This window comes from Pan paniscus, chromosome 21 (assembly GCF_029289425.2).
Source record: "Pan paniscus chromosome 21, NHGRI_mPanPan1-v2.0_pri, whole genome shotgun sequence".
Lineage (NCBI taxonomy): Eukaryota > Metazoa > Chordata > Mammalia > Primates > Hominidae > Pan > Pan paniscus.
Genome location: NC_073270.2, coordinates 13,992,514 through 14,018,984, shown reverse-complemented (window position 1 = coordinate 14,018,984; position 26,471 = coordinate 13,992,514). Strand labels below are relative to the sequence as shown.

Genomic DNA, 26,471 nt, shown 5'->3' with positions numbered 1-26,471 from the left:
AAAAAAAAAAATTAAAGCAAGGTGAGGAGAATTAGAGGGACAGGAGGATTTGCTATTTAGGATAGGGCCAATTCCCTAATAAGGCAGATTTTCAGCAGAAAGGGGATGGCAGGGAGGGAGCAGGCTATGCCGATAGGTCAGAAGAGCAGTTTTAGAGCGACCAGCAAGTGCAAAGACCCTTCTGTGGGAGCTGCTCTCTGTGTTTTAGGAAAAGCAAGGATGCCAGCTGCCTGTAGTAGGCTGAGCGAGGGGAGGGGTGGCAGGGTATATGGAGGACCACATCCTGAGAAGCTGTGAAGACCACAGTCTGGACTCTGCTGAGTAAGCTGAAAAGACGACAGAAAGTTCTCAGTGGGGAAGTGACATGGTATGAGTTAGTTTTTCTTCTCCTTTTTAAAAAAGATAATTTTGGCTTCTGCATGGAGAAGAGGCCATAAAAAGGCAAGAGCAAAAGTGGGGAGAATATTCAGGAGGCTACTCCAGGAATCCAGGTGAGAGGTGATAGAGAGAGTGTTGGCTGTGTGAGAAGTGACCTGATTCTGAATATATGTCAAGTAGAGTGTGTGGGAGTTGCTAATAGAGTAGGAAGATGTGAGTTTGGGGAAAAAGGGAGAACTCCAGGGTGGGTAAATCTATTGGAAAATTTGCAGAAGTAAGGGAATAAAGCAGATGTGTTGAAAGTACTATGACTTTATTGAGTGTTTAGTGTGTATCAAGCATCATGCTAAGTTCCTTATCTGTATCACATCACTTAATTCTTCTGACAACCTTAATTTGCAATGAAGGAACTAAGGCCAAGAGAGGGAAAGTGACTTGCCATTCATGGAGCAGATGTCAGGCCAGGCACCGCTGCACTGTGAATTAGCCACATCATACAAACTCTGTCTTCTCTGAGAAATGGAATTTTACCCAGAGTTGGGGAAAGAAGGTGTAGTAAGGTAAGATCAAGACTGGGAGTTCAACAAATGTTGATTGATTACTTGAAAAATATACATCAAAGATTTAAACATGAGTAATAAGATGATTTTTGACAATGCTTTCTTCAGGGGAGTCGGTGTGGTTTGGGGCTCACCTTCCTGAGGCTATGTGTGCTATGTCTAGATAAGAAAACGACTGAGCTGCGATCTTTCTAGACCTTTCCAAAAGTAACTTCAATCACTGAGTGATCCCTTCCGCTGCCACAACTGGTGTGGAACCAATTCCCAGCTCCCAGTCCTATGAGATAAACATCCTCATAATCTTATTTAGCATAAACATTGACCTGAAATGGAGCAGGCTGGCAAGAGGGAAGTTGAGTCATGACATATTTATTAAGCTGAGCACTGAGTTTGACACTCAGAGGAACACCAGAATAATTCAAGACACATTTCTTGCCCTTAAGGGGCTTACAACATTGGCTTGGCTGGAAGACCACCCAACATCCATTAGGATGGAGAAATAAAATCTCCACTTTTGGGCTCACTGCACTGCTCAGAGTGACAGACCAGGAGATTAAAACGGTCTTGGTGCATATGGAATGCACGCACGGCCTGCAGCCCCTCAGCCTGTGTGCGTTAACTCCACAAGCAGCCTGGCTGCAGAGTGAAGGTGGCTGTTTGTGCATAAACATTGTCATTTCACTGGGACTGCTATTTCATCTTTGAACCTTGGCATCAAAGGAACACTGACCTTATTCCTGTAGCTTGCCTTTCTTTGAAGCGTATGGCTTTGCATTGCAGATTAAAGTGAAGACATTCATCAAGGAACAGATCTGGCCAACTGCTCCCCAAACTCAACCTGAAACAAAGCCTTGAAAGACTCCAATCACAGTTGTAGTGGAGTGGGCTGAAGATGAAGGCTCAGAGCCCGGCTCCTCTTTCTCAGATCCTGTAAGGCAGCTCTTGCATGAAACAGTGCATCCTTTGAGCTCTGGGCAACTTTACCCTGAGAGTGAGTCTATCTCTGAAGAAAGGGGTGAGCTAATGCAATATTCTTAACCTGTCCTGCTCATTTGATTTAAAGCAGCCATTGTTGCAAATGAGGCCAGTGTGATCATTCACTGTGTGACTTTCACTGCTTCAAAAGATGTGTCAGGCAGAACTACCGGAAACTTGGCTGATAATTCTGTCAATTTTCTTTTTCTTCTACTTTCCTTTGTTTCTTTGAAAATAAACTGTCCTATATTTCTCCCTCATTCTCCTATTTTGCCTCTAGAAAAACCAGACCATACACATAGCATTCTCTGTTTTTTTTTTTCTCTCTTAAGATGACAAGAGGAGTAAAGTGAGAAGCTTTAAAACTGAGGTTAAAAAAGTAACCAAAGAATTCTTTAGGTATAAGGCTAAGAGAGAGAAGCAAGGGAAATATCTACTACCTCAGGGGAAGAAAAATTGATGGCAGATGATTACTGAGGAGCAAATGCTCATGTCTTTAATGTAATCTTTCTGCAGATCTTCCACTGTGATCAGATCAATAGAGCAAGTTTTGTCTGTGATGAACCAATCGGAGGAGGGAAGGACATGATTGCAAAGTTGCATACATGTAAAGCAACTGATTCGGATGACATATAGACCAAAGGACCCCGGAAATGAGTGAAAATTTTTGTTGAGACACAAGCTAATTTCTAGAATAACTTTTTCCTAGTCACTTGTCTTTAAAACAAGACCAAAGAATAATTCTAGTCATTCTGAGACAGTTCACTTAACTTGCATTTTTGCTTAAATCTCAAATAATTGATTTTCCATTAAGAAACACTTGAAGTTTAAGAAGAGAATTAATATGGCTTTGTGGGAAGCCAGTAGTTCCAGAACAGTTTTTCATACAGCAGAAAGCTTGTGGAGGAAAAGATGCCACTCTATCTCGCTTCAATGTTAAAAGGTTAAAAGATACCTGTTTAAGACAGGCACAGTGGCTCACGCCTGTAATCCCAGCACTTTAGGAGCCTGGGGTGGGCAAATCACCTGAGGCCAGGTGTTCCCGACCAGCATGGCTAACGTGGTGAAACCCCGTCTCGACTACAAATACAAAAATTGGCCAGGTGTGGTGGCTCGTGCCTGTAATCCCAGTGCTTTGGGAGGCCGAGGCAGGCAGATCACCTGAGGTCAGGAGTTTGAGACCAACCTGGCAAGACCCCATCTCTACTAAAAATACAAAAATAGCCAGGCATGGTGGGGGACACCTGTAATCCCAGCTACTCGGGAGGCTGAGGCAGGAGTATTGCTTGAACCCAGGAGGCGGAGGTTGCAGTGAGCTGAGATCGCACCATTGTACTCCAGCCTGGGTGACAAGAGCGAAACTCTGTCTCCAAAAAAAAAAAAAATTAGCTGGGCATGGTGGTGCATGCCTGTTGGTGCACACCTGTAGTCCTGACTACTCAGGAGGCTAAGGCAGGAGAATCACTTGAGTCTGGGAGGTGAAGGTTGTAGTGAGCCAAGATCACGTCACTGCCCTTCAGCCTGGGTGACAGAGCAAGACTCAGTCTCAAATTTTAAAAAACCCAAAAAACAAAAAAGAACCTCATCCCCCTCCAAAATAAAAGGTACCTGTTTATCCAATGTCTGTATCCCTTAATTTACCCCCACCTCTTTTCAGGGGTGTGGCCATATGACTAGTTTTAGCCAATAATTGTAAGCAAGGTGATAAGAGTCACCTCTAGGCTGACCCTCTCTTTCTTTTTACCTTGGTAACCATGGGGGCCATGTGTTGAGATGATGAACCCTTAAGGTGAAAGCAGCCTGAGTCACTGTCTTCAAGGACAAGCACTGTGTAGAGAGTTGACTGATTGGTATTAGATGTGATGCAAACAAGAAATACCTTGGTTCTGTTAAGCCACTGAGATCTACAGGGTTTATTTGTTATGGTGGCAAAACCTCCCTTATCCTGACTAATCCAGGATCTTAGAGGACATCTAGTCCTACTTCACTTCTGTCATAAGGATGCTTCCCACAGCATCTCTGAGAAATGCTTCAAATACTTGTCGATCACCTCAGAAACAACAGCAAATAACAGTAGCAAGCAATTATGTAATGCTTACTAATACTTGTCTCCAGACACAATGTTAAATATTTTATACAGATTAATTTGCCTACTTCTCACAAAAACCTTGGCTCATAAATATTATTTTTCTCACTTCATAACTGGATGTATTGAAGTACAGAGAAGTTGAGTAAATTGCTCAGGGTTGAATAGATAAGTCACTCATCTAAGGCCACATACGAGTGAATAGTATCACAGGAGCAGATTCAGGCAGCTACCTTCAGTCTCATACCATAAGGGCTTCCTAGACTGGACTGTTGTTTTCTTTTCACAAAGACCAACCAATAAGATGCAGAGTCATAACACCGAAAAGGCAAGCCTGGAAGGGATCCTAGAGATCAGCCAATCACCGCATTTCATATGGAGGAAAAAATATCCTCCTGCAGGCCTTTACCCTGCTTTAGTGAAAAACAAAAAGTCCTGTCTTTCAAACAAGTGTCTTGGGGGGAGCACTAGGGCTCAGTAGAAGGGCCCCAGGGGGTATCAGTATGGGGGTAAGTGAAGACACTACTTTAACTAGATCAGCCTTGTTCTTATCTGTTTTATATAGTAGGCTTCTAGCAAAATTTGTATGTGAATATTCTGCTGCTTTAATAATATTGAAAACTGATGGAGTACCCCATACTTCTATTGAAATAGCAGGCTTGAAGCATTGCATTAAACAATGTAGGACTTCAGGTCAGCTGGGAGGTGGGGTGAGGCACATAGATTGTACAGCCCAGTGGCCAGGATAAATTGCTACTTCCATAAATGTGCTCACCAGTTTGCCTGGCAGCAAGAACTGCCTTATTCAGCACCGTATCCCCTCTGGTGTGTGACATGTGGTAGAATCTCTATAAACCATCTCTGCAAGATGGAGGGAGAGTTCCAAGAGGCTTTTATGAAACAATTTTTCAAAAAGAGGATTAATTTGGGTTGAGCAAAGTAGCACAGTTTAGCTCTGGTCCCACTGACAAAGAAATGGCTGGAAGGTTATTGTGTGTGTTTTGTCTATATATCCTCAATGGCCAGTGGTGGCCTTCCACTGTCCAACCTCTGGCTATAAAAAATAAAAGGATTGAAAAATTGGATATTAAATTGGCTACTTTGGTCTTAGGGAAACACAAGTGACAGCCCCAAGCAAGCGCAGGCAAACATGTGCACGCGCACGTGCACACACACACATACGCACACAAACAATATTTGCTTAATTTCAACATAATTGATCACATAAAATTATCGAAATTTGCTGTTCACAATGAGGTAAATTAGAAAGTTTTCTTTGCTTTAACGAAGGGTTTTTGTATGGTGTGCTAACAGCAGTTTTGTGCATTTATCACATGGCTTGATTTACAAATAGGGTTCTATAAGATAAAGGTGTGTATTTGAGAAGCGGGGAGATTAATGAGGCAGAAGGGAGACAGAGAGGTCCAGGAGCTGTGCTCTCTGCAGATCCTCTTACCTTGAGTGGTCCCATCCAGTCCCATGATAAGTTTTAGTGATCTGATGATTTGCTCTGCTATCGGTGGGCTCATGGATGAAGCATAAACAGCACTATGCGAGTGAACCCGTAAATAATCCACGAGGTCCTTAAATAAAGAGGGGAAACCCAAAAAGAAGGCAAATAAATCTCAACACTGGTGGTGGGAATTACATCTAGTCCCATCCCTATCCTCATAGCAAAAGACATTTGATCTCATGCTCAAAAGATGAATGGGGTCCAACTTTCAATGGTTTTCATCAAACTATTTATTTTTTCTATTTCCTTCATAGTCTCTCCCTCAAAAACCTAGAATCTACAGCAAAGCAGGATGCTGCAGGTTTGGAGTTGAACTTTAAGGCAAAACCAGATGTGTGAAGAAAAAGTGATTCCTGAAGCATTTGTTGAGTACCCACTATGTGTGAGCACTGACTTTGTGTTCAGTGCCCAGAGAATACAGGATGTGGTCCTTGCCCTTGAGAATATTACACATGATTGTGCCCACGAACAAGCATGGTAGAATAAGTCACAGTCCATGCAAACTAGGACATGCAACAGGGCTGCAAGATGCAGAGGAAAGAGAGAGGGTCCTTCTAGCTGAAGTAGTTAGAGAAGGTTCCAATGAGGAGATATGATTAGGCCTTGAAGAATGAAGATAATTAAGGGGGAAAAGAAAACGTGGAGGGAGGGTGGCAGAAGAGAGAAGTTGAACAAAGGAACAGAAGCAAGAAAGCAGAAGGCATGTATAGTAGTGTTTACAAAAATAGCTGTAATTCTCTCACTGTCTGTACCCATGCATCTTTGCAATCCAACTTTGCAGTTGCTTCCGTCAAAAGGCGGATTAAGCTGGGCTGGCCTTGTGATTTTCTTTGTTCGGTAGTATATGGCAGAGGTGATGGTGTGGTGATTCTGGGTCTATGCCTCAAAATGCCTTGAGTGCTTTTGTCCTCTCAGAACTCTCTCCGGCTGCTATGTGAATAAGCCTGAGCTAGCTTGCTGGAGGATGACAACCATGTGGAACAGAGAAGGACCATTCCAGCTGAAGCTACCCCAGGCCAAGCAGTGCCCTGCTGACTCAACAATGGACTGTTGTACAGAAGCAAGCCCAGATGAGACCAAAAGAACTCCTTAGCTGAGCCCAGCCCACATTGTTGATGGGCAGAATTTTAAGCTAAATAAATGGTGGTGTTTTTAGACACCAGATTTGGGGGTGGTTTGTTACACAGCAAAAACGAATGGAGGCAGCGTGTTTGGAGGACAGCAAAGGACAGTTTGAGTAGAGGCTTGTGGGAAATTAAACCAGAATATTAGGACCAGATAAACTCTGGTTATGCCTTTGGCAGCAGAGAACTATTGGAATTTTGTGTTTTGTGTAACACTCTTTGGAATGCTGAGCCACTCCAGAATGCTGGTTTTCAGTGGTAGGAGCCATTTTTCACCTGTATGCCTGACTCCTGAGGCCAAATATGAGGTCCCAAGTAAGCTTGCTGAAAGCCCTAAGAAGCTCCAGTAATCTAATGCCGCAGTGGTGAGGGCCTCAGAGCTGGCATCTGCAGGTGCTCAGTTGGGTGGCAGAGACCCTCCATCATCCCACCTATACAGTGTCTCATAGCCTGGGACTCTCAAAGTGTCCTGCAGAAAAGCTAATGGGCTGATGACAGGCCTCTGCATCAGCAGTGGGGTCTTTAAAGGATCAGATGCCTTCTCTTTAGAATAACGGCACAGCTCAGAATCCCACTTAGGCAGGTGTCTTCGCTATGTCTTCCTTCCTCATGAAGGTGATTTGGAAAGAGCTCTTGGGAATCGAGATCCTCTGCTTTGGGGTAGGTTCCTGTCCTCCTCACCCTCCTTCATTAGTCACATTCATTCCCACTTCCGAGCCTGGGCCTGGTCCCTGCCCATCACTTTTCCATCTCTCTTAGGTATGTGTGGGCATTGTTGCTCACAAGCATTTTCAACATTCACAGTTTCTCTTCCTCAGCACAGTGTGTGGCCTGCCTTACAGTGGTCGGTGAAGGTTAAATTAATGATGTGATGACTCTACCTGGTCCATGAGGGGAACCAAGGGATCTGTTCTGTTCTTCCTGCTGTCTTCAATATGTCTTTCATTCTGAATCCCCCCTTTCACCCATCCTTCTTCTATGACTTCCTTTTTCCATCTTCTCCTTCACTTCAAACTATTCCTTTTGTTTTTTTGTTTCTTCCTTTCCTTCTAGCTTCCTTCCTTCCCCTTCCCTTCTACTCTAGTTCTCTCTCTCTCTTTCTCTCTCTTTTCATTTCAAATTCTTTATTTAAATCTGTTCCTTCTCTGTATTTCAAAGTATTTCCTTCCTCCTTCCTCCCTCCCTTCTTCCCTTCCTCCCTTCCTTCCTTCTTTCCTCTTTTCTTCTCCCCCTCCCCCCTTCCATCTTTCCTTCCAGCAAGTATATACCAATAACTTTCTCTGTCCTAGACGTGTGTGGGAGTCCAGGAGGGGAGGGAGGATAGAAAGGGACCATAAGGCTAGTCCCTGGCATCCATTATCCATTTATATAAATGAAATTAAGTTTCTGATGATTCTTTTATTTGGTGAGCCTCATGAAAAAAGCTGGGTGGGTTTTCCCCATATCTGAAGAGTATGTGCATGATGCTGGCCTGACTGAATTCATCAGCCACAGGGTATCCGGAAAGTTCACTTTGGAGTATCTGAGGCGCCTCAAAGAGACAGCAGCAGTCATTTGCCAGAGTAGCCACAGCCAGGGCTGTCCTTCACAGTGGCATGTTCCGTGCTCCTGAGGAGCAGCAGCAGGGATTGCCTTTCTCTATTGAGAGTGAATATTTCCCTACAGGATGCTGGGGAAGCCAATGAGGAGTGGGTGGGTGGGTCCTGGGAATTGGATGATGGAGGCTTACGTGGACTTGTGTCAGGGACAAGGTGTTTCAAGGGTGTGATCTGGCCATGAGGGATGGGGAGATTTGGATAGATGCAGAGGAGCAAAAAGGCATGGGCCTGTCCTAAAATTAGGAATAAAGATGGCATCTTATGGGCATAGAATGGAGGTGTCAATTGGGAAGAGAGGGAGAAGCCAGTGCTTTTGAGACAAGGTGATGAGGAGCTGTCCCCCATGGAGGGAATATAACCCAGGAGTTACAGTGCAGCCTCTGATGCCCAATAGCTTAGATTCAAATCCTGGCTTTGCCACGTACTGCTGTGGGACCATGGGCCAGTTACTAAATCTCTCTGTGCCTTAGTTGGCTTCTTTGAAAAATTAGATCATAGTAATACTTACCTCGGAGTTTATGAGGATGAAATGGGTGAATACATATACGGGGTGCTTAGAAAAGCATCTGGTACACAGTGAAACAGTGAATACCTGATGCAGTTGGTGACTTTTTTTTTTTTTAGACAGAGTCTTGCTCTGTCGGCCAGGCTGGAGTGCAGTGGCATGACCTTGGCTCACTGCAACCTTCATCTCCTGGGCTCCAGCAATTCTCCTCCTTCAGCCTCCCGAGTAGCTGGGAATACAGGCGTGTGCCACCACTCCTGGCTAATTTTTGTATTTTTAGTAGAGATGGGGTTTCACCATGTTGGCCAGGCTGGTCTCGAACTCCTGACCTCTGGTAATCCGCCGGCCTTGGCCTCCCAAAGTGCTGTGATTACAGGCATGAGCCACCATGCCTGGCCGAGTATTGTTAATCAATGGCCAATTGAAAGATTCTTAGAACTGGGAGCATGGGGCGGGAGGAGGGGACCAAAATATAAAAGCTTCTTGGAGTGTCTCTGTTTCAACTCTCATTTTGCACAGGGTTACATTCTAAGGTTGTGTGACTACACATTGGTAGACCCATACATCAAACCAAGGATTTTCAGCCTAACTCTTCCTCCATCCTTATGGGGAGGGGTGGCAGTAGGAGTGAAAAGAAAGGAAAAGAGAGACATTTTCAATAAGGGAGTACCCAGGCTTGATGACAGGTTGAATGACCCTGAAGAGATAATACGGCTAGAAGCTAACAGCATAGCTGATATTCCCTGGTGGCCTGAGGTTCCATTTTAAGAACTTTGTATGCATTAATACATTTAAATTTCACAATAACTCTTTAAGGTAGGTACTGTTTTAATTCCCATTTTATAGACAGAACAACTGAATCACAGAAAAGTTTACACAATTATTCCCAAAAGGTGGTAGAACAAGGATTTGGACCTAAAGAAGCTGGCTCTAGAGCCCCACCCTTAGGCCACACTCAACTTCTCCAGACTTCTCCCCAGAAGAGTAAGCTTGGTGTGGTGTGAGGGGGTCCAGGAGAACACAGACCCCAATTCCACTCTCCTTACCCTGCGGTGCTTTCCCTAACCCAGAGACTGTTCCTCTTTTTGGAGCGGGTGGGGAGTTCCTGATCTACTCATCTATATGGTACTAAATCACAGATTGAGTCACATTGGTCTCCAAATGTTTCATGTCTATCTCTCTTGTTTCTCCAAAAGGGACTGAAACTTCCTTGAGAGCAGGGATGGAGCTTTACACTTCTTTTAAAATCCATAGTGGTGGATACCTAGTAGTGGCCTGCTAAATATTGACCGTCTGATGGAAAACAGACGGGTTTTAGAGATGGAGGAAAGATGGCCAGGGGCCTCAAAGCATATAGGGTATTACTCAACTGCATTCTCAGGGACAAGTGTAGCAATTGTCTCTTAGCTTGGGGGCCATCACTGACAAAGATCAGACAAGGAAGTAAAACAAAACTTCCTTTGATCTTGAAAAGGGCTCTTCCCAATGTCCCCAACCCTAATTCACAGATTGAGACATTTTTTAAAGTCAAGGTCATCAGCCTTCTTAGTTTGAATAAATACCTCATCGGTGCAGCACTGGTTCTTTTTAATGTTAAGACTATCTTGCCCAAAATTTTATTTTGTTTGTACTGAGTTCGCTTTCTCTCAGGGTCTGAGTTTCTGGATGGAAGTTTATTTGCTTGTGTGGTTCAAAAAATGGAGCTCTTTGAGTAACTTCTGGAGAGTGTCAGGGAGAGCCTTGATTCCTGGCTACTAATTCCCCCTCTCGTTCCCCCATTGGGTGCTATGAGCCATGAGTTAAGAGGTGGCTTTGGTCTTTTGCAAGGCGAGTCTGGGTCGTGTCTTCTTCAGGGTGGGTTAGAGGTCTCCTCATATCGAGGTTTCCACGTCCATCTGGAAGTTCAAAACCCTGATTGTTTTCTCTACACACAGGCCTGAAGTTCAAGGGCAAGGGTGGCCTTTTGGGAGGAAATCAGACAGGAGACTCTTAGAATAAACATCTTAGAGCTCACTCCCTGACCCCTGCTTACTTCAAAGGGATGTTAAATACAGCCAGGGCCTAGCATGCAGGGCAGAGCTCACTTTTTAGAGTGACCTGGCTTTGGCTGGCATGCAGGCTTCTGGGGCTAATGCTCACCCTAAATTTGTCTGCCCTGTCCCAGTTCCCTTCTCCAGAATTCCAGCCCTGCCACCTATCAGTTACAAGGGCTACCATCGCTTCATTCATTTGCAAGTCTCTGGTCAGCCTGTGGAGGCTGTGGGAGCCAGTGTTCGGCACCAGGCATGCAAGTGGACTCAAGATCCTTGCCTGGGGGAAAGTTTGGGGTCTTCGGCATTGACCACATTTCCCAGCAACAGGATCAATACAAATGTGAAAGAATAAAAATAAGAAACCTAGTCCCATCAGCTTAGGCTTTCCTTCAAAGAAGCCATTCATGGCATGGAGCTCTGACAGGTGGAGAGAAGTAGTGATCTGGCATTTCATCAGGAAGGTCTTGAAAGGACAGACTCCTCCATGTTAGGCTGTTCACTGTGCATCTATAGCGGCTCCAAACCCAAAGTGAGCAAAACAGTAAAACTCTGCTGGCTCTGGACAGACTGTTAGCAGTTTCTTTGAGGTGGAAAGTGGGGATCACAGCCTGGCAGCAACCTCCAATTAGCAGAGGGGAATTTGTAGGACACTTTGTGAGGAAAAGGCTCTGAGATAAAAACAAAACCTCTGTTTCCTCTGGTAGTATCGTCATACTAAACCATTTTTTTCTCCTTGTTTTCAAATATGTTTCATTACATGTCTCATCTGGTTGCTAATATATAAAGCTCTGACCTTGACCCATTCCATAAAGATTTCCAGAACCTCCTAGACACTGTTATTGGGAATGCGGCCCCTCTATACCAATATTAACATCATTTAAAAAGAGAGTTAAGAGCCAGATGTTTTTATCTTTTTTTCTAGATTTTTGGAGCTAACTGATTATTTTCAAATTTCAGGGTTTACTGAGAACCCTATGAGAACAGTGAAATTGAAATTATACATAGTTTCAGAAAAACAGCAAGTCTGAATGTGTGTACTTTAACTTTTTTTATGTTCAATTTTGTTGCTTTTGTATACATTGGTTTGGAATCCTAGCTATTTTGCAATAATCCCCGAATTTGAGATATACGGTAAAGGGTCTGGGAGATTATTCATCTGTCTATCAACTATCTATCTACCTATCTATCTGTCTTACAGTACAGTTATCAGAGTTTGAAAACTGTACTCTTAATTATTGAAACATACTAGTAGAAGTAGTTTTTTCAAACAAAAATCTTTAGTATTTGCCGAATCCTAATTTAAAGCATAATTTAAACAGACTCAAGTAAAAATTCTTCACAAAATTATCTTAAGTTCATAGGAATAAAATATATGTTTGACTTGAAATTATACATAATGAAAATTAACATAATTAAAAAGAATTAAAGGTACAAAGGAACAGATACATGAGTTCCATTAAATCATGGGCTCATTAAGCCGAAAGGAAGCCAGTTTACCCAGGTTTATCACAGTCTGACCAAAATCATTCCACACAGGTGTGTATCTGACTGATTTTTAAGTCATCAGGGATACATGCATTTTCTCAAATGCCCTCCTGCTCACCGCCCAGGTCTTGGAAACAGCCCCTATGTTTTCAAGGTTTTGCATCTTGCTGTTTTAGGGCAGTAGATCTCAGCGTAGGCTAACTAATCTCTGCCAGACACGCTCTAATTCTTGCTGCCATCTAGTGGTAAATTTAGACACTGCAGTGTAACATGAAGGGAAGAGAAGACAGAGAAAGGTGGGGAGGAAAAACGAGGGGGTGGGGAGGAAAAACGAGGGGGTGGGGAGGAAAAACGAGGGGGTGGGGAGGAAAAACGAGGGGGTGGGGAGGAAAAAGGAGGGGGTGGGGAGGAAAAACGAGGGGTGGGGAGGAAAAAGGAGGGGGTGGGGAGGAAAAAGGAGGGGGTGGGGAGGGAATGAACAATGCGACCCTCTGTATCCAAATATGCATAAAATGAGCATTTTAAGAGAGAAGAAAATGAACAGATGTACATACTTTTTCTGCATCCCGATGAATGTAAATAATGGTAATTTTCACAATTGCTCAGCATCTATGCCAAATGAATAGAAATTGTGTGGACAAGAACGCCTACATCTTAAAAATACTCTAGCTGACATCAGAATGGAGAGCATGAGAGAGAATCATGGTGAACTGGTCTTTACTTCTGCTAGTCGCGAGCCTTTGTTTAAAGTGGGTATCAAATGAAGCTACTCTAGGGGGAAAAATGTGACATCCACCAAATTTGACAACATTTCAAGAATTGGCTTGCTTCGGTTTATTCAGGTGCCTTTGGTTCAGGAAGTAGAGTTATGCTTCGTTAAAAATTTTGTAGTTCAGAACTGCTGCTAAAGTAATCACAAAACCACAAGCTCACAGAGCAATGTAGCCAGGATCAGGGAGCTCCTAAATTTGAGACCCTCTGCTCCTACTGCTTCGACAGTCTAGGAAGGGACCATTTAACCTTTCACCAGATTTAGCTGAATTTTGTAAGATCCTGGGCTTTCCCAATGGTTTTAGCATTACCCAGCTGATTCCCACAGGCCAGTGAAGAGGGGATGAAAAACAATGCTTTGAGCCCGAAAGAAAGCAGTGCTTATTGAAGGGTAAAGGCCACTTAAAACTCTGAACATTTTAAGCATCTGTGCATTTCATGGCAGGGCCAGTGGCCAGAATTAAATCTGTTGTTTTAAATCATGAGCTTTCAATGAGAGGACTGTTTTCTGCTGCACTTCTTGGTTTGTCTAACTGGTTTACCAGAAGTCTGAACCCTTGTTCCTGTCCGTCACAATAGGTAAGAAAGTGGGGATTTTTGTTGATACCACTTGCATGCACTGGTTTTGGGCCTGGTGTGGCATCCTAGGCTGAGCCAACATCACTGTCACACCTGTTCTTTGGGACAGGTGTAGGTTTGTCTGAGATAGGTGTCAGAATTTGGACAAGGCTATCCTCTCATTGGTCAGATAACTGGCTCCTTTATCTCTCAAACCCAGGTTTGAATATTGGATTTTCTTTGTCCCTTTCCTTTCCCTCCTTTTAAATTTCTCTCAAGTATTTATTGTTTTTTTTTCACAAACCTCTTGGTGATATTGGCACTAGAATGACAGGGCCAACACTCACGTAACAGTCTAATCCCAGCAGATCAGAATTTTTAAGGCATATTGATAAGATATTGGAGAATGGCAGGATTTGACCTATGGTGTATGCAACATTATGGAAAGAATTTTTTTTGCAGAGAATATTTCTTAAAAGTACATTCCTGCCACTGTTTTGATTAAAACTCTTAAAACCCACAACTTGTAGCATAGGGTCAGCCTCCCTAATAACTAACATTGCCTACTGTTGCTATTATCTTCTTTGTGTTTTTTAATGCTTATAGTTTTCAGAACATCCCTTATCACTTCTGGCTTGGTATACATTATTCTCTCTGTGTGTTAAATATGGCCCCCCATTATTTGTCTACCAGATGGATATTCATTCTAAACCATGTCCTAGATACTACTTAACAGAGTTAATTATTCCTCTCCCTGGTACTTTGCATCTTATGTACACGGCCAGTGTTGCCATTTCATTATAGTGTGATCACTCATCACATGCTCCTCTTCACTATTCGAGGGAGAGCTCCTCGATATTCTGGGCCTTATCTGGCTGTGAACCCACTGTAGCCAGGCTGGAGTGATCAGCTGAGGTGTGGTGAACTGAATTGAAGCTTTCATGAAATTCAGAGAAGCCCTACACACGGCATCCCCAGGGCGCTCAGGTTTTAAACAGACACAAGCAGGCCCTCTCTTACCTTCCTTCCAGCTATGTAACCTCCTGAAGCTCCAAAGCTTTTGGTGAATGTGCCCATGAGCACATCAACTTCATGAGGGTCTAGTCCAAAGAACTCCGTGACACCCCGGCCGGTTGGGCCCACGGCCCCAATACTGTGAGCTTCATCTATGTAGAGGTAAGCCTTGTATTTCTTCTTTAGAGCTATGATCTGGGGCAGATGCACGATGGAACCTTCCATGCTAGGGCAGAAGGAGAAATGCTCATAACTAACAAATACCCTCCTGGGAAGCTCTGTCAGTTTCCCCATCAATACATCCTAGACAGTCTTCCCTGACACACGCCATTCCTTTGTTCTGAAGGCATGTTTTATTGGGCTGAGACAACCCTTTCAATCTTGTAAGGCCACTTGGGCATTTCTATGCTACTTGGATAAAATAATTTACATTCAGTGGATTTAAGTGCTTTTGGTTTCAGCTAATTCCCAAGCAAACAATCAGCTCACTGCATTATTGATCCAATTTATTTGTAAAGCCAACTGGTGTAACTAGACTGACCATTCTGGATTCTAGATATTCTGCTAGAATTGATTAAATTACCCTATAGTCATTCCCTTTATCAGCCTGGCATTGCCTTTTTGGCCAGGTCTGTTTGACTTAAATTCGGTGCTTGAATTGCCATAGATTAAAAGAGGGAATTAAAAAGACACAGAACTTTATTTAAGACATCATAGTGTTAATTAAAGTAAAATAGGAAGTCTTTGAGACCTCTTGTTCAATACCCACTTCAAGTCAAAGACTGAGGTGCCTCCTCTTTCTGTTCCTTTAGGGTAGAGGAACAGAAAGTTGAGTGAACATCAGAATCCTCTGAAGGATTTGTTAAAACACAGATTGCTAGACTCCTACCCCAGAGTTTCTGATTCAGTCGGTATTGGGTGGGCTGAGAATGTGCATTTTTGCCAAGCTCCCAGGAGATGCTGCCACCAATGGTTGCGGACCACACATAGAGGGCCACTGCTGTAGATGAACTCTTTTGTTTTAGCCCTGTTTTATTTTTCATGATATTGTAAGTTGCAAAAGCACTTCAAGTCCTGTGATCTGGGGCAGATACACGATAGAACCTTCCATGCTAGGGCAGAGACAGAAATGCTCTAAATTAACAAAGATCCTCCTGGGAAGCTTTGGTACATCCTCCGGCACAAAGGGAAAAAAATGTAGTCTATGAATAAATAAAATTAAAATTTCTATTTACATGGCACCTCTGGGACTCAATGGATTAAAAAAAATCTGACAGTAATCAGTTCTCAGAACACTTTGCAAGCTGTGTCTATGTTGCACACAGTTTTGACTGCATTGACAGGCAAGTTGTACGAAAACACACAGACACACTCACCACACAAAGGAACTTGTCAAACAATTCAAACAACCGTTTAGGTTAGTTCAAGAGCTAATTCATTGAATCAAACAGAGTTGAACGTCTCCTTTTTCCCCTAATTATTTATTAGATTAAATTTAATGTATTAAAAAATAAGCTTAAGTGTTAGGTCGATTCAGTCAAAACAGTCCAGCTGGCTGTGTGCACAGTTACCCAGACCAATGGGTGTTGGTTTGGAGAGAGTATCATGATCACTGGGTGCAGCATTTGTGTGTTCCACGAGGTAGTTTTGGATGGCCGAGTTCAGATTTTAATGAAATAAAGGCCAAATAGAGTTGTCTTTTCTTATGTAAGTTTGTGAGTTAATTCCAACATGTTCTTAAATTAATTGCTTGTTAAAATTGTTTCCATTGAGGGGAAGACAGTCTGGCCATCTGGCTGCCTAAGCTTACTAACTGTGAGCCTGGGCAATTTGCATGATGTTCTCTGCTTCAGTTTCCTCACATGCAATACAAACAGGATGATGGGCCCCTCTTCACAGGGTCTTTATAACAATCACTTGAAATCATGTTTGTAAACTACCTGATCCATGATGGGCATTTAGTGAATCGTTATGGCCCTCAGAAGGAGGAGCTTAGGAGGAAATGGTTGCAACGAGTCCTAACTTGGGAAAGTGGGAGCCCTTGACAATGTTCTGTGTTGAATCTTATAGGAGCGAGGCATGTGGGTGTCATGCTGGATGTCATACATAATAAATGGCTGCAGGTCCTCAGAAATCTAGAATTTTCTTCTCTTTAAAATGTTATAAGTTGGTAACACAAATATGCCAAAAAACCTGACATGCCACAAATAGCCATTTTTTTGTTCTGGAACTGAATTTGACAGAAACCAAAGTTAATGGCCCACAGTGTTTGTAGACACTGCGGGCAGCTAATTAACCATCCTTCCATGGCGCTGGTCTAGCTGATGTTAGGAGTCTGCCCACCTGGTTTATATTTCTTCCTCTAAGATTAATGACTCTACAATACTGCTGACTTTTGGAGTTAATGCAGGGCACACACAGAGTCCTAGGGAGAACTCAGCTTTTATAGAGTTATATTCACCCACACTAAGTTTTCATTTTCACAATGTGATCAAATTTGAATTGAGCCTTTTCCCATAGTGGGATATTGAGTCTAGCGCATGCATAAAAAGGCTATCTATGTTATTCCCATGAATTGCTGTCAAAAAACAGTGCCAAAAATGATACAGAAAACAAGAACAGCAATTTATTCTTTCTTCCTGAATGGAAGGTTGTGTTTTTCTTTTGACTTCAATAGAAGAAAAACAACTAAAACACAACTGTAGGTAAAGATAATTCCACGAGTTAATTTGAAGCTCTGTGCAGGGACTTGAATTATTCTTAAACCAGCAAGCCAGTGAATAATTCCTTTATATCTTTTCTATTACATAATGTCTTAGCTAAGTGACAAGCCTCCTTTTTGAAATCTCCCTCTCACCACTTTTCCCTCCACATATAAACCATATTAGCCACTGGCAGATGGAGAATTAAACCACTGGCTAGCTAACTCACATGGTGGAAAAATCTCCTTGGTGGGCCCAAAGTATAACTCAAAACAAGAAAGCAAGGTGGAAAGAGAGAAAAAGAAAGTTAAGGTCAATTAAAAATAAAGTAACGAATGTTTTCTTATTCTTTTCTTTATTTGTTTAAACCATAGAGATACAGGTGAGAGTTTACCACTGAGGTTCTCAATCCTTAAATTTACATTATTTTGAGCGTAGGAGAATAGCTTACATTCTTAGAGTAAATGGTATTCTGAGACTACAGCATATGTGCATATGTTTATATATGTATTTGTTTTAGAAGAGCTGACTATTATTCCTTGATAAATTTTATTTTGAAAGTTAGTGCTCCAGCTATGCTAGTTTCTGTCCCAGGTTATTTGGGACACCACACCTCAAGGATATTTTTGAATAATTTTGAGATTCTCAACCACTATGAGTTGATAAGGGATCTAGACTTCTCAGAGACATGAAATTAGAAAATGTGATTTTAAAATGATACTTAATGAAAACATACAGATCAGAACACTGAAATAATACTGTTTTAGTTTTAAACCCAAAATCATGCATTCATGAAACTTTGGGTTTTAAGTTTCAATGCCCCTGTGTTACAGATGAAGAAACTGAGGCCTAGTTAGGTTAATGGTAAAGGTCAAATGGGCGATCTTGCATTTTCCATGTTTACTTCATTGGATGTGGACACATGGGCTGACTCTTCTATTTACGTTGAGCCTTTGTCCCATCAGGGCCACCTGGTTTTAATCCCAGCTCTGCCTCATCTCAGTTATCTGTCCTGGGGCAAGTAATCTAAGCCTCTGAGCCTCAATTTCTTCATATTCACAATAACTTCAGGAATACTTGGAGACTTACTCAAGGCTGCACATGGGAAATGTTTAGCAAGGAGTAGACACATGGTCAGTGTGAGTTTCTTTCTCTAACATCTACTTTCTGGATGGAAGAAGAGCAAACAGCCTTGCAACATAGATGACTTATTGTTTTCTGAGTTGCAACTTCTTAGACTGAAAATCAATGTGACAATAAAGACAGCCACTCTTGGTTCTGAGCTTTCTATGGGCTGGGGCTCTGCCAACACTAGTTTATATGACCTCATTGAATATTTATTATTACCAAAGTACCCTATGGAGGCCACACAGATGTAGGTGGTGATGCCAGGATTTGAACCTAGGTCCCAGGCCTGCCTCCAAATCCTGACTCCTCTATATTCTACATATGAATAATAATACCTATGAATGGTGACATTATTATTATTAGTTTTGTGGAGTTGTCTGACTTCTCAGACTGGGTGTCTAGCCTTTTCTATCTTGATATCTCCCTGAAACTTTCTGATTTGGCTGACTACTCTCTTTGGGGGTTATGAAAAAATTGATGTATGTGGGCTCTGTGGTGATGTATGTTGGGGTACTTTACCCATGGTGGCAGACCATAAGCAAGAGAAAAAATCTGGAAGTTAAAATTCAAAGGAGGCTTTGTGTAGGTACCAACAAGATATGCATTCCTAATATACCTCCGAAAAGTAGGAGTGCATTTGTGAACTATTGACTTCACATTCCTAACCTTCCTTTGGAAAATCCTACGGGAAATAATTTGTTGTTGTTGTTGTTGTTGAGACAGAGTCTCTCTCTGTCTCCCAGGCTGGAGTGCAGTGGCATGATCTCGGCTCACTGCAACCTCTGCCTCCCAGGTTCAAGTGATTCTTGTGCCTTAGCCTCCTCAGTAACTGGGATTATGGCAGTGTACCACCACACCTGGCTAATTTTTGTCTTTTTAGTAGAGGTGGGGTTTCACCCTGTTGGCTAGGCTGGTCTCGAACTCCTAACCTCAAGTAATCCACCTGCCTTGGTCTCCCGAAGTGATAGGATTACAGGCATGAGCCACTGCACCTGGCCTTATGGGAAATATCTGGTGATAGTTGCAAATTAGAACACCTGTATAAAGGCTTTTCCTTTGAGGTTTAAGGCTGTAGAACTCAACTCTAGGCTATCTTTATTCTACAGATGAGGAAATTGAAGCCTCCAAGAGCGATTGAGGCTTGTCAAAGAGATGCCCTGTTACCTATCTGTGAATGTGGCCTTTTACGTCTTGGTCTCATTTAAAGTCAACATTCCTGTGTGGGTGAAATGAAAGGAACCTTCTTGTGAAGGAAAATTCATGGAAAGTGGGGACTTCACTCTGTGTCATCACCAGGTTGATTGAGCCACTGTGGTGGATGGCTTCCAAAGATGGCTGCCTACAAAGCTTCCCATCCTTATACATACAAGTGGATCCTCCGTCAGGGGATAGGGTCTATTTCACCTTCTTTTGAATCGGGGCTGGCCTCATGATGTGCTTGAGCCAATGGGTCAGGGCAGAAGTGATAATGTCCCAGTGCCGGCAGCCTTTGCTTTTGCTCTGTTGGAAGCCAGCACCACGTTGTAAGGGAGTTCTGGCTAGACTACAGAATGAGAAGCGACTATCTATAGAGAAAGCCATGTGGAAGAGAGCATGGCACTCCAGGTGAGAGCCAGTACCGAGGGCCAGATGTGCAAGTGGGGTCATTTTGGATGTTCCAGCCCCAGACAAAGTGTCAGCTGAATGAAGTGGCCTCCATGAGTGGCCTCCAACCAATGCCATGTGGAGTAGAAGAACTGCCCAGTTGGTCCACACAACCCACGGTAGCGTGGGAAATAATAAATCATTGCTGTGTAAGCCATTAGCTTTGGGTGGTTTGTTACATGGCAATAGGTAACTGAGCAGTCACTATTGCTAGTGCAACCAAAATTGTGGTTTGGTACCACTCTGGCTTGGAGCTGGAAGTCCACACCTGGCTCCCTTGTCCTTCTGAAGTGGTGGGATGCAGGTGCCTGGCATGGCCACTAAGAAGCCCTGCTGCTGGAGTTGTTTCTCTGTGTAGCTGATGGGAATATTTGCCAGTAAAATGCCAGTGGTCTACTTAATTTCAGCCATGATCAAAGTGGTTAAGACCTAACTTTCATTTACTGGAGCCAAGTTCTGTTTATTTGCAGTTGGGTTTTGTTTACTCTGCTTAAAGGAGATGCCCAGTCTGCTCTCTCTCAGCTGATCTGTGTTCCCACGAATCTAGGCCTGAATGACAGGTGTTTAGATAAGGGCTATTTGCTCCCCTCCCAGGCTGGCAGCAGGCACAAATCACACAGGGAAAAAGATCCATGCTTGAGGTTACGACAGCCCAGAGTCAATATGAGATTATTTCTTAAAATTGTAAGTTAAGGCCTACGAGTTGTCAGTTATACCAGAATAGGTTTTCTCAGCCTTGGCACTATCGACATTTTGAGCTAGATAACTCTGTGTTGTAGGGGCTGTCCCATGCATCGTAGGATGCTTGGCAGCATCCCTGGCCTCTGTCCACCATATGCCAGTCACACACTACTGCAGTTATAATGACTGAAAATCGCCAAATGTGCCTAGGCTGGGGCAAGGACAAGCTCACTCTGGAGAACTACTATGTCTAGAGTGCTCCCAAAGACTTCATCAACAGTACATACTCTCTGGGCTGGCTGGAGGAGGTACTGGTAGGTGATGCAGAAAGTGAGCTAGTAGAAACTGGAAATGCAAACTTTGCATTTCCCACAGTAGGACTGGGAACATCCAGAACCCTAGCCATGGGGGCAGAAGTACTGGAGTTAAAAATGTTAAAAATAAAATGAAACCAAGCTTCTTCTTATTATTTTAGAGTTGGGAGAATTCACTTCTTTTTTCTTAAAAGGAATAAAGGCACACTTCTGCTGCTGCTCATTATCCACTCATGTAGCAGAAAAAATGTGCACTCAGGGACTAATGAGATTAGCGGGCTGAAAGAAATCCTATGTCTATCCTCAAGTCTCCTTTGCAGCCACACTCCTCCTTGTCTTAAAGTTGAACAGCCTTCACTTCCTTCCTTTTAATATTTTTCACTTTTCTATCATTATAGGAGATATCCCCCTCAATTTGCCTAAAGTCAGGATTGTTTGAGAATTGATTCAGGATTGGGCACTCTGAAATAATGTCTCCTTGGCTTATGGACTAGACATCAGCCCACTCCTACCCGCTGGCTCTGGGACAAGAATTGCACTCCAGGTTACTCCTACCTTGAGGAAAACAGGCAGATCTTTTGTATTCTGATGGCAATCACTAACGAAGTTCAGCAAGCAGCTGGGGGTTGGGCGTGCTGTCCAGGTAGGGGCATCCGGGCCACCCATCAACAATTTCTACCAGTCATAAAGGCAAGGAGTGTTTTGGTCTTGAATAACCCAGCTGCAAAACGCCTTTGAAACTCTGGGGCAGTCAAAGGTAGTGGAAAGAATCAACTCAAGTTAGCAATGCCTTGTGAGGATATTTCTGAGGAAGCCTTCACAAGCCGGCCAGCCTCCAAACTGCTGCGCCATATATAGAGTCATCAAAAAGACAGACGACCCACATCTGACAGCTCCCATTGGTGGCTCTGTCTCAGGTCCCTGTGTCATATAACCAATTCTAAGTCATTTCTCTGTTTAGCTAGGAAAGGTCAGCCTTTCCGCACTGGTCAGCTTGCTGCAGGCCTCCGAGTCGTAAAATGTATCCTGTTATTTACATACCTGTAGACACCCTCCACCAGGATGAGAATCTTTTTCCAAGCTCTGCGGGTTCGAGGCTGGCCATAGATGACAGCGTCTCTCAGGAGCTTCTCTAGGCTTTGTGTGTCTTTAAATAATACCAAAAAAGAAATTGAGTCATGAAAGGGTTTACTTTTCCTTTTCCACTTTCTTTTTCCAGATGTTTTATGTTCACACTCAGACCTAAACTTTCAGAGAACAAATTCAGAATCAGAGAACCCTTAGGGAGAGAGAGACAGAGGTCTATTTTTCAGTAGAACTTAACTCTGACAAGACAAATAGTTGGATTTGTACAAGTAGGCAGAGTAAACTCTCACCAGTGGGGCATGGTTTCCTAGGCTCTTAAAGGCTTTCCCCACCTGCCTTAGAGAGATTGAAATTCTACGTTAAATGCATCTCTTAGGTCTAAGCTTTGTTGCAGGCTGAAATGAACTCTGAGAGACATAATTAATACCACTCATCAATCGTGTAGACATGAGCATGTTAGAGTTTAGCTGAGTTTGCACGGATCTCACTTCCTACACTTTGAGCCTTGATTTCTGACATCCCCCAGTCTTAGAAGTTTCAAAACTTTAAAGCAGTGGGACAATTAAGCCTCTTTTTTAAAATATTTGGAGATCTCTGAACACAATAATAGCTCACAGTTACTGAGCCCTATCTGTGTGCCAGGCACCCTTCTAAGCTCAGTTTTTGTCATACCTCATTTAATCCTCATAAGAACCATCTGGAGGAAGTACTAGTAGCATTTCCATTCTGTGGTTCAGGAAACTGAGACACAGAGGAGTTGAGTAAACTGCCTGAGGTCTATCATAAGCAACGGAATCAGGATTTGAACCCATGTAGTCTGTACTGTAATCCACATTTGTAACACTACCCTTTGCTGCCTTATGTGAAAGCCATTGTCCCTTCTTCTCAAATGAAGTGGTGATGTAGAACAAGGGAGGATGAATGTCTGGCAGAATAGTCTTGTTAACTTCTAATGTCAAATATAATCAATAGTGACAATTCATTTATCTGCTATCAGAGGTAGATGACTGGGCTTGGGTTGAGAGGTCATTTAGAAGAACTTGCCTACCAACCTAGCTGTTTGGTATGTATGTACATGTGTGTGTATTATTTTGTTTTTAACTTTTAAGCCTAGCAAGAAAAAAATGGCTGAGGTTTATGGGCATATTTTTTAGACTGATTATATTTGTACTGTGTATTTTTTGCATTTCCTAAGCTTTCCCTTTTTTGAGAAGCTGAAACTGAAATACTTTAGGTCCAGAATCCAATCTTAATTTTAAAAGATGGAGATGCTACTTAACTGCTGGCTTGACTGTTATGCAATGTTCACCAGGCATTAGAAACACCATTTAAAATGCTCACAAAAGGTGACATCTAGCAAAGATAAATCTTTGAGGTCAGGAGTTCGGGACCAACATGGTGAAACCCAGTCTCTACTAAAAATACAAAAAATTAAGTGGGTATGGTGGTAGGCACCTCTAATCCCAGCTACTTGGGAGGCTGAGACAGGAGAATTGCTTGAACCCAGGAGACGGATGTTGCAGTGAGCCGAGATCACACCACTGCACTTCAGCCTGGGTGACAGAACGAGACTCTGTCTCAAAGTGAAAAAAATAGATAAATCTAAAGCTGCATAGTCAGTACTGGTTTTGACCACTACAGACAAAGCTCTCAAGAAGCGTATGTGCATTGGCTTATCACTCACTGGTCTAGGCTCAAATTAGCTGCAGTTCTTGGTCTCAATGGAGAGCCCTTCAACTTTGTCTTTGAGTCTCCAGTCTGTGCTCAGATCTGTTTTAGGGCTTCCGTCAAAGCTGAGTGAATGCATTAGTGGCTGCATTAACTCTTCCACACTGCAACTCTGCCACACTCAATGAGGCCACAAGATAGTTCTTTGAAATAGAGTTGTGAATATATTTGTGTGTGTGTGTTTCTTTTTAATTATCAAGTACATTTAAGCAAACCGCATTTAAATAAAGGTGACTTCCTATGACTTGGAGTGGGATAGGACAAGTCAGAATTTGATAGTGCAATATCAGAACCTCATCTCTGAGAGGCCCCTGTTAGCATGGCACCTTCCAAGCTGTCCTCAGCATCCACCCACTAGAGACTGGATATCGGGTCCTGAAATTCAGAAAAAGCATGTGACATGAATAAGATGCTGCATACTAGCAAGATCTCTTGGAAATCCAAACAGTAGTGTTAATACACTATTTGACTTCCTTTAACGTCCTTAAGAAAACATCACATAAATAATGAAAAAATAAAGGAAATATGTAATGAAATAATGAAGAATTAAGGGAATAATTCTTTATTCAAATATATAAAGCCTTAGGTATTAGATATAGTATGCTATCTGTATGCTACCAATAATATCTGGCATGTTATCAGAACCAACAGATACAAAAAAAAAAAAAAGGTCATTTTCCTTTCCTTTCTTTAATCACTAGCCAGAAACTAACTTTTTAGGTGCTTTGTCAGTTTAAATGTGGAATTAATCAATTTCACCAAGATCGTAAGGACCTGTGAAAGAAGAATTGGAAGAATGGTGGATCTTTGTTTTATTTCATGCCACTTTCCTTTTCTTTGTTTTTTTCTCTTTTTATCTGCAAAACAGGCCTCCTGATATCCTGGCATCACTATTGTGTTCTTTTCACATAATATTACCTAACTGACAAATTTACAGAGCTTTCTTCAGTTCTTGTTCTACTTGACCGTGGGCAGCATTTGACACAATTCAACACACACTTCTCCTTTAAGCTTCTTCCCTCTGCCATCTGGACACCATTTTTCATTAGTTTTTCTTATTCCTTTCCCCACTATTTCTAGTATTCTTCGTGAGCACTATTTCCTCTTTTAACCCATTTTCCTTTTATGTTTTCTCCTTGACTTTTTTTTTTTCTATTTTCTCGTTAATCTTCCAGTGGTTCTCAACCTTCAGGATGAATAGAAATAATCATCTGGGTAACCAGTTAAAATGCAGATTCTCGAAATTTCTACTCAGAGATTTTGAATCAGTTGGTGTGGGTCAGGGCCCAGACGTTTGTATGCTCAGTATACCTGGGGTCTGGAACCCATAACGCAAAGCCAGACCTCTACTTTGATCGATATAATGTTTTTCTAACCATTTTTTAGACAAATATGGGAACCTCAAACCCATTTCCAAGATGGAACTTGCTGCAGACTACATTGCTGGCCCATTTTCCACCTCATCTGAGTTCCTTCTTCTGTGACTTTGCAGTCCTTTCCTCTCACCGGTGGAGAACGTTTCCCTGCCCCTTGGCTTGGGTTCAGCCAAGTGACTTGCTTTGGCTAACGGAATACAGAGAAGAGACAGTTTGCTAGTTCCAAACCTAGATCTGAAGAGGTCTTATGCATTTCTACTCTTTCTCTTGTGCTTCTGCTAGTGACAGAAAAAGAAAATGCCCAGGCTAGCCCCCTGGTCTCAGGTTGGCCCTGGGAGAGGATTAATGGCATGTAGGGCACGGTTACCCCAGCTCACCTGCAGCCTCCAGTGAGAAATACTTGCTGATTATTATTGGCAACTGAGGTTTGTTCCAGTAATAGTTGCCTAATACGATCTCGAATGGCCCTTCCTGATATAGCCTCTGCCTGTCTTTCTGACATAGTCTGTCAACATCCCCCAACACACAGCCTCCTGATTCTCCTCCATGCTTTTTTTCCTCTTGTCTGTCTGGAGAATACTCACTCATCACTGAAGTCTTAACCCAAACTCTTCTCGTCAATAATACAGAACAGAGTTAAGGGCTTCCTCCTTGGTGTCCCTCCCGACTTGTCTATTATTTTTTAAGCACTCATCGCGATGTTCGTTTTTTGCTTTCATGCCTCTCTTCCATGAAGTCAGGGACCTCGTCCTCATCCTTCTCGCCCTAGTCTTAGTACACAGTACTAGGCTCAATCATTACCTAATAATTGCATCAATGTTCTTTTCCTGGAGAAAGAACGTAGACTAGGAGACAGGCAAGGAAATGCCACTTGTGGATAGAAATAAGAATTATTAGAAAAGATAAATATCTCCTACCTGCAATATATTTTCAAAAATTGATGGTATCTTTTGTTTTGTTTTAAACACGAGCAGATAGATATTTTTTGAACGTTCCCAAGAGCGTGTTTTAGCGTACATTATTAACCACTAGATGGCAGCCAAGGAAACAAAAAGCGGCTTTCTTGTTTTGAAATTTTCAGTTAATAAACTTTCACCTATTTGGGTATCTTCTTTTCACTTTTGCTTTAGGCAGAGTTCCTAAAATATTGAAGAAAACCTTGCGACTTGGAGAACCAGTCTTCCTTTCCTATAATCTTTTATTTATTATGTC

The 26,471-nt window shown here is 42.5% G+C and overlaps 1 protein-coding gene across 2 annotated transcripts in view; it reads right to left on the bottom strand.

Moving 5' to 3' along the window:
- The window catches only part of SPTLC3 (serine palmitoyltransferase long chain base subunit 3), a 159,238-nt gene that overhangs the window by 34,631 nt on the left and 98,136 nt on the right, over positions 1–26,471 (bottom strand). For both annotated transcript variants that reach the window (XM_003810576.6, XM_034947071.3), the window contains 3 exons: positions 22,111–22,216; positions 14,607–14,826; positions 5,456–5,582 (listed from right to left, as the gene is read on the bottom strand). In XM_003810576.6, the coding sequence (XP_003810624.1) occupies positions 5,456–5,582; positions 14,607–14,826; positions 22,111–22,216 (453 nt within the window). The remainder of the gene's footprint in view (positions 1–5,455; positions 5,583–14,606; positions 14,827–22,110; positions 22,217–26,471) is intronic.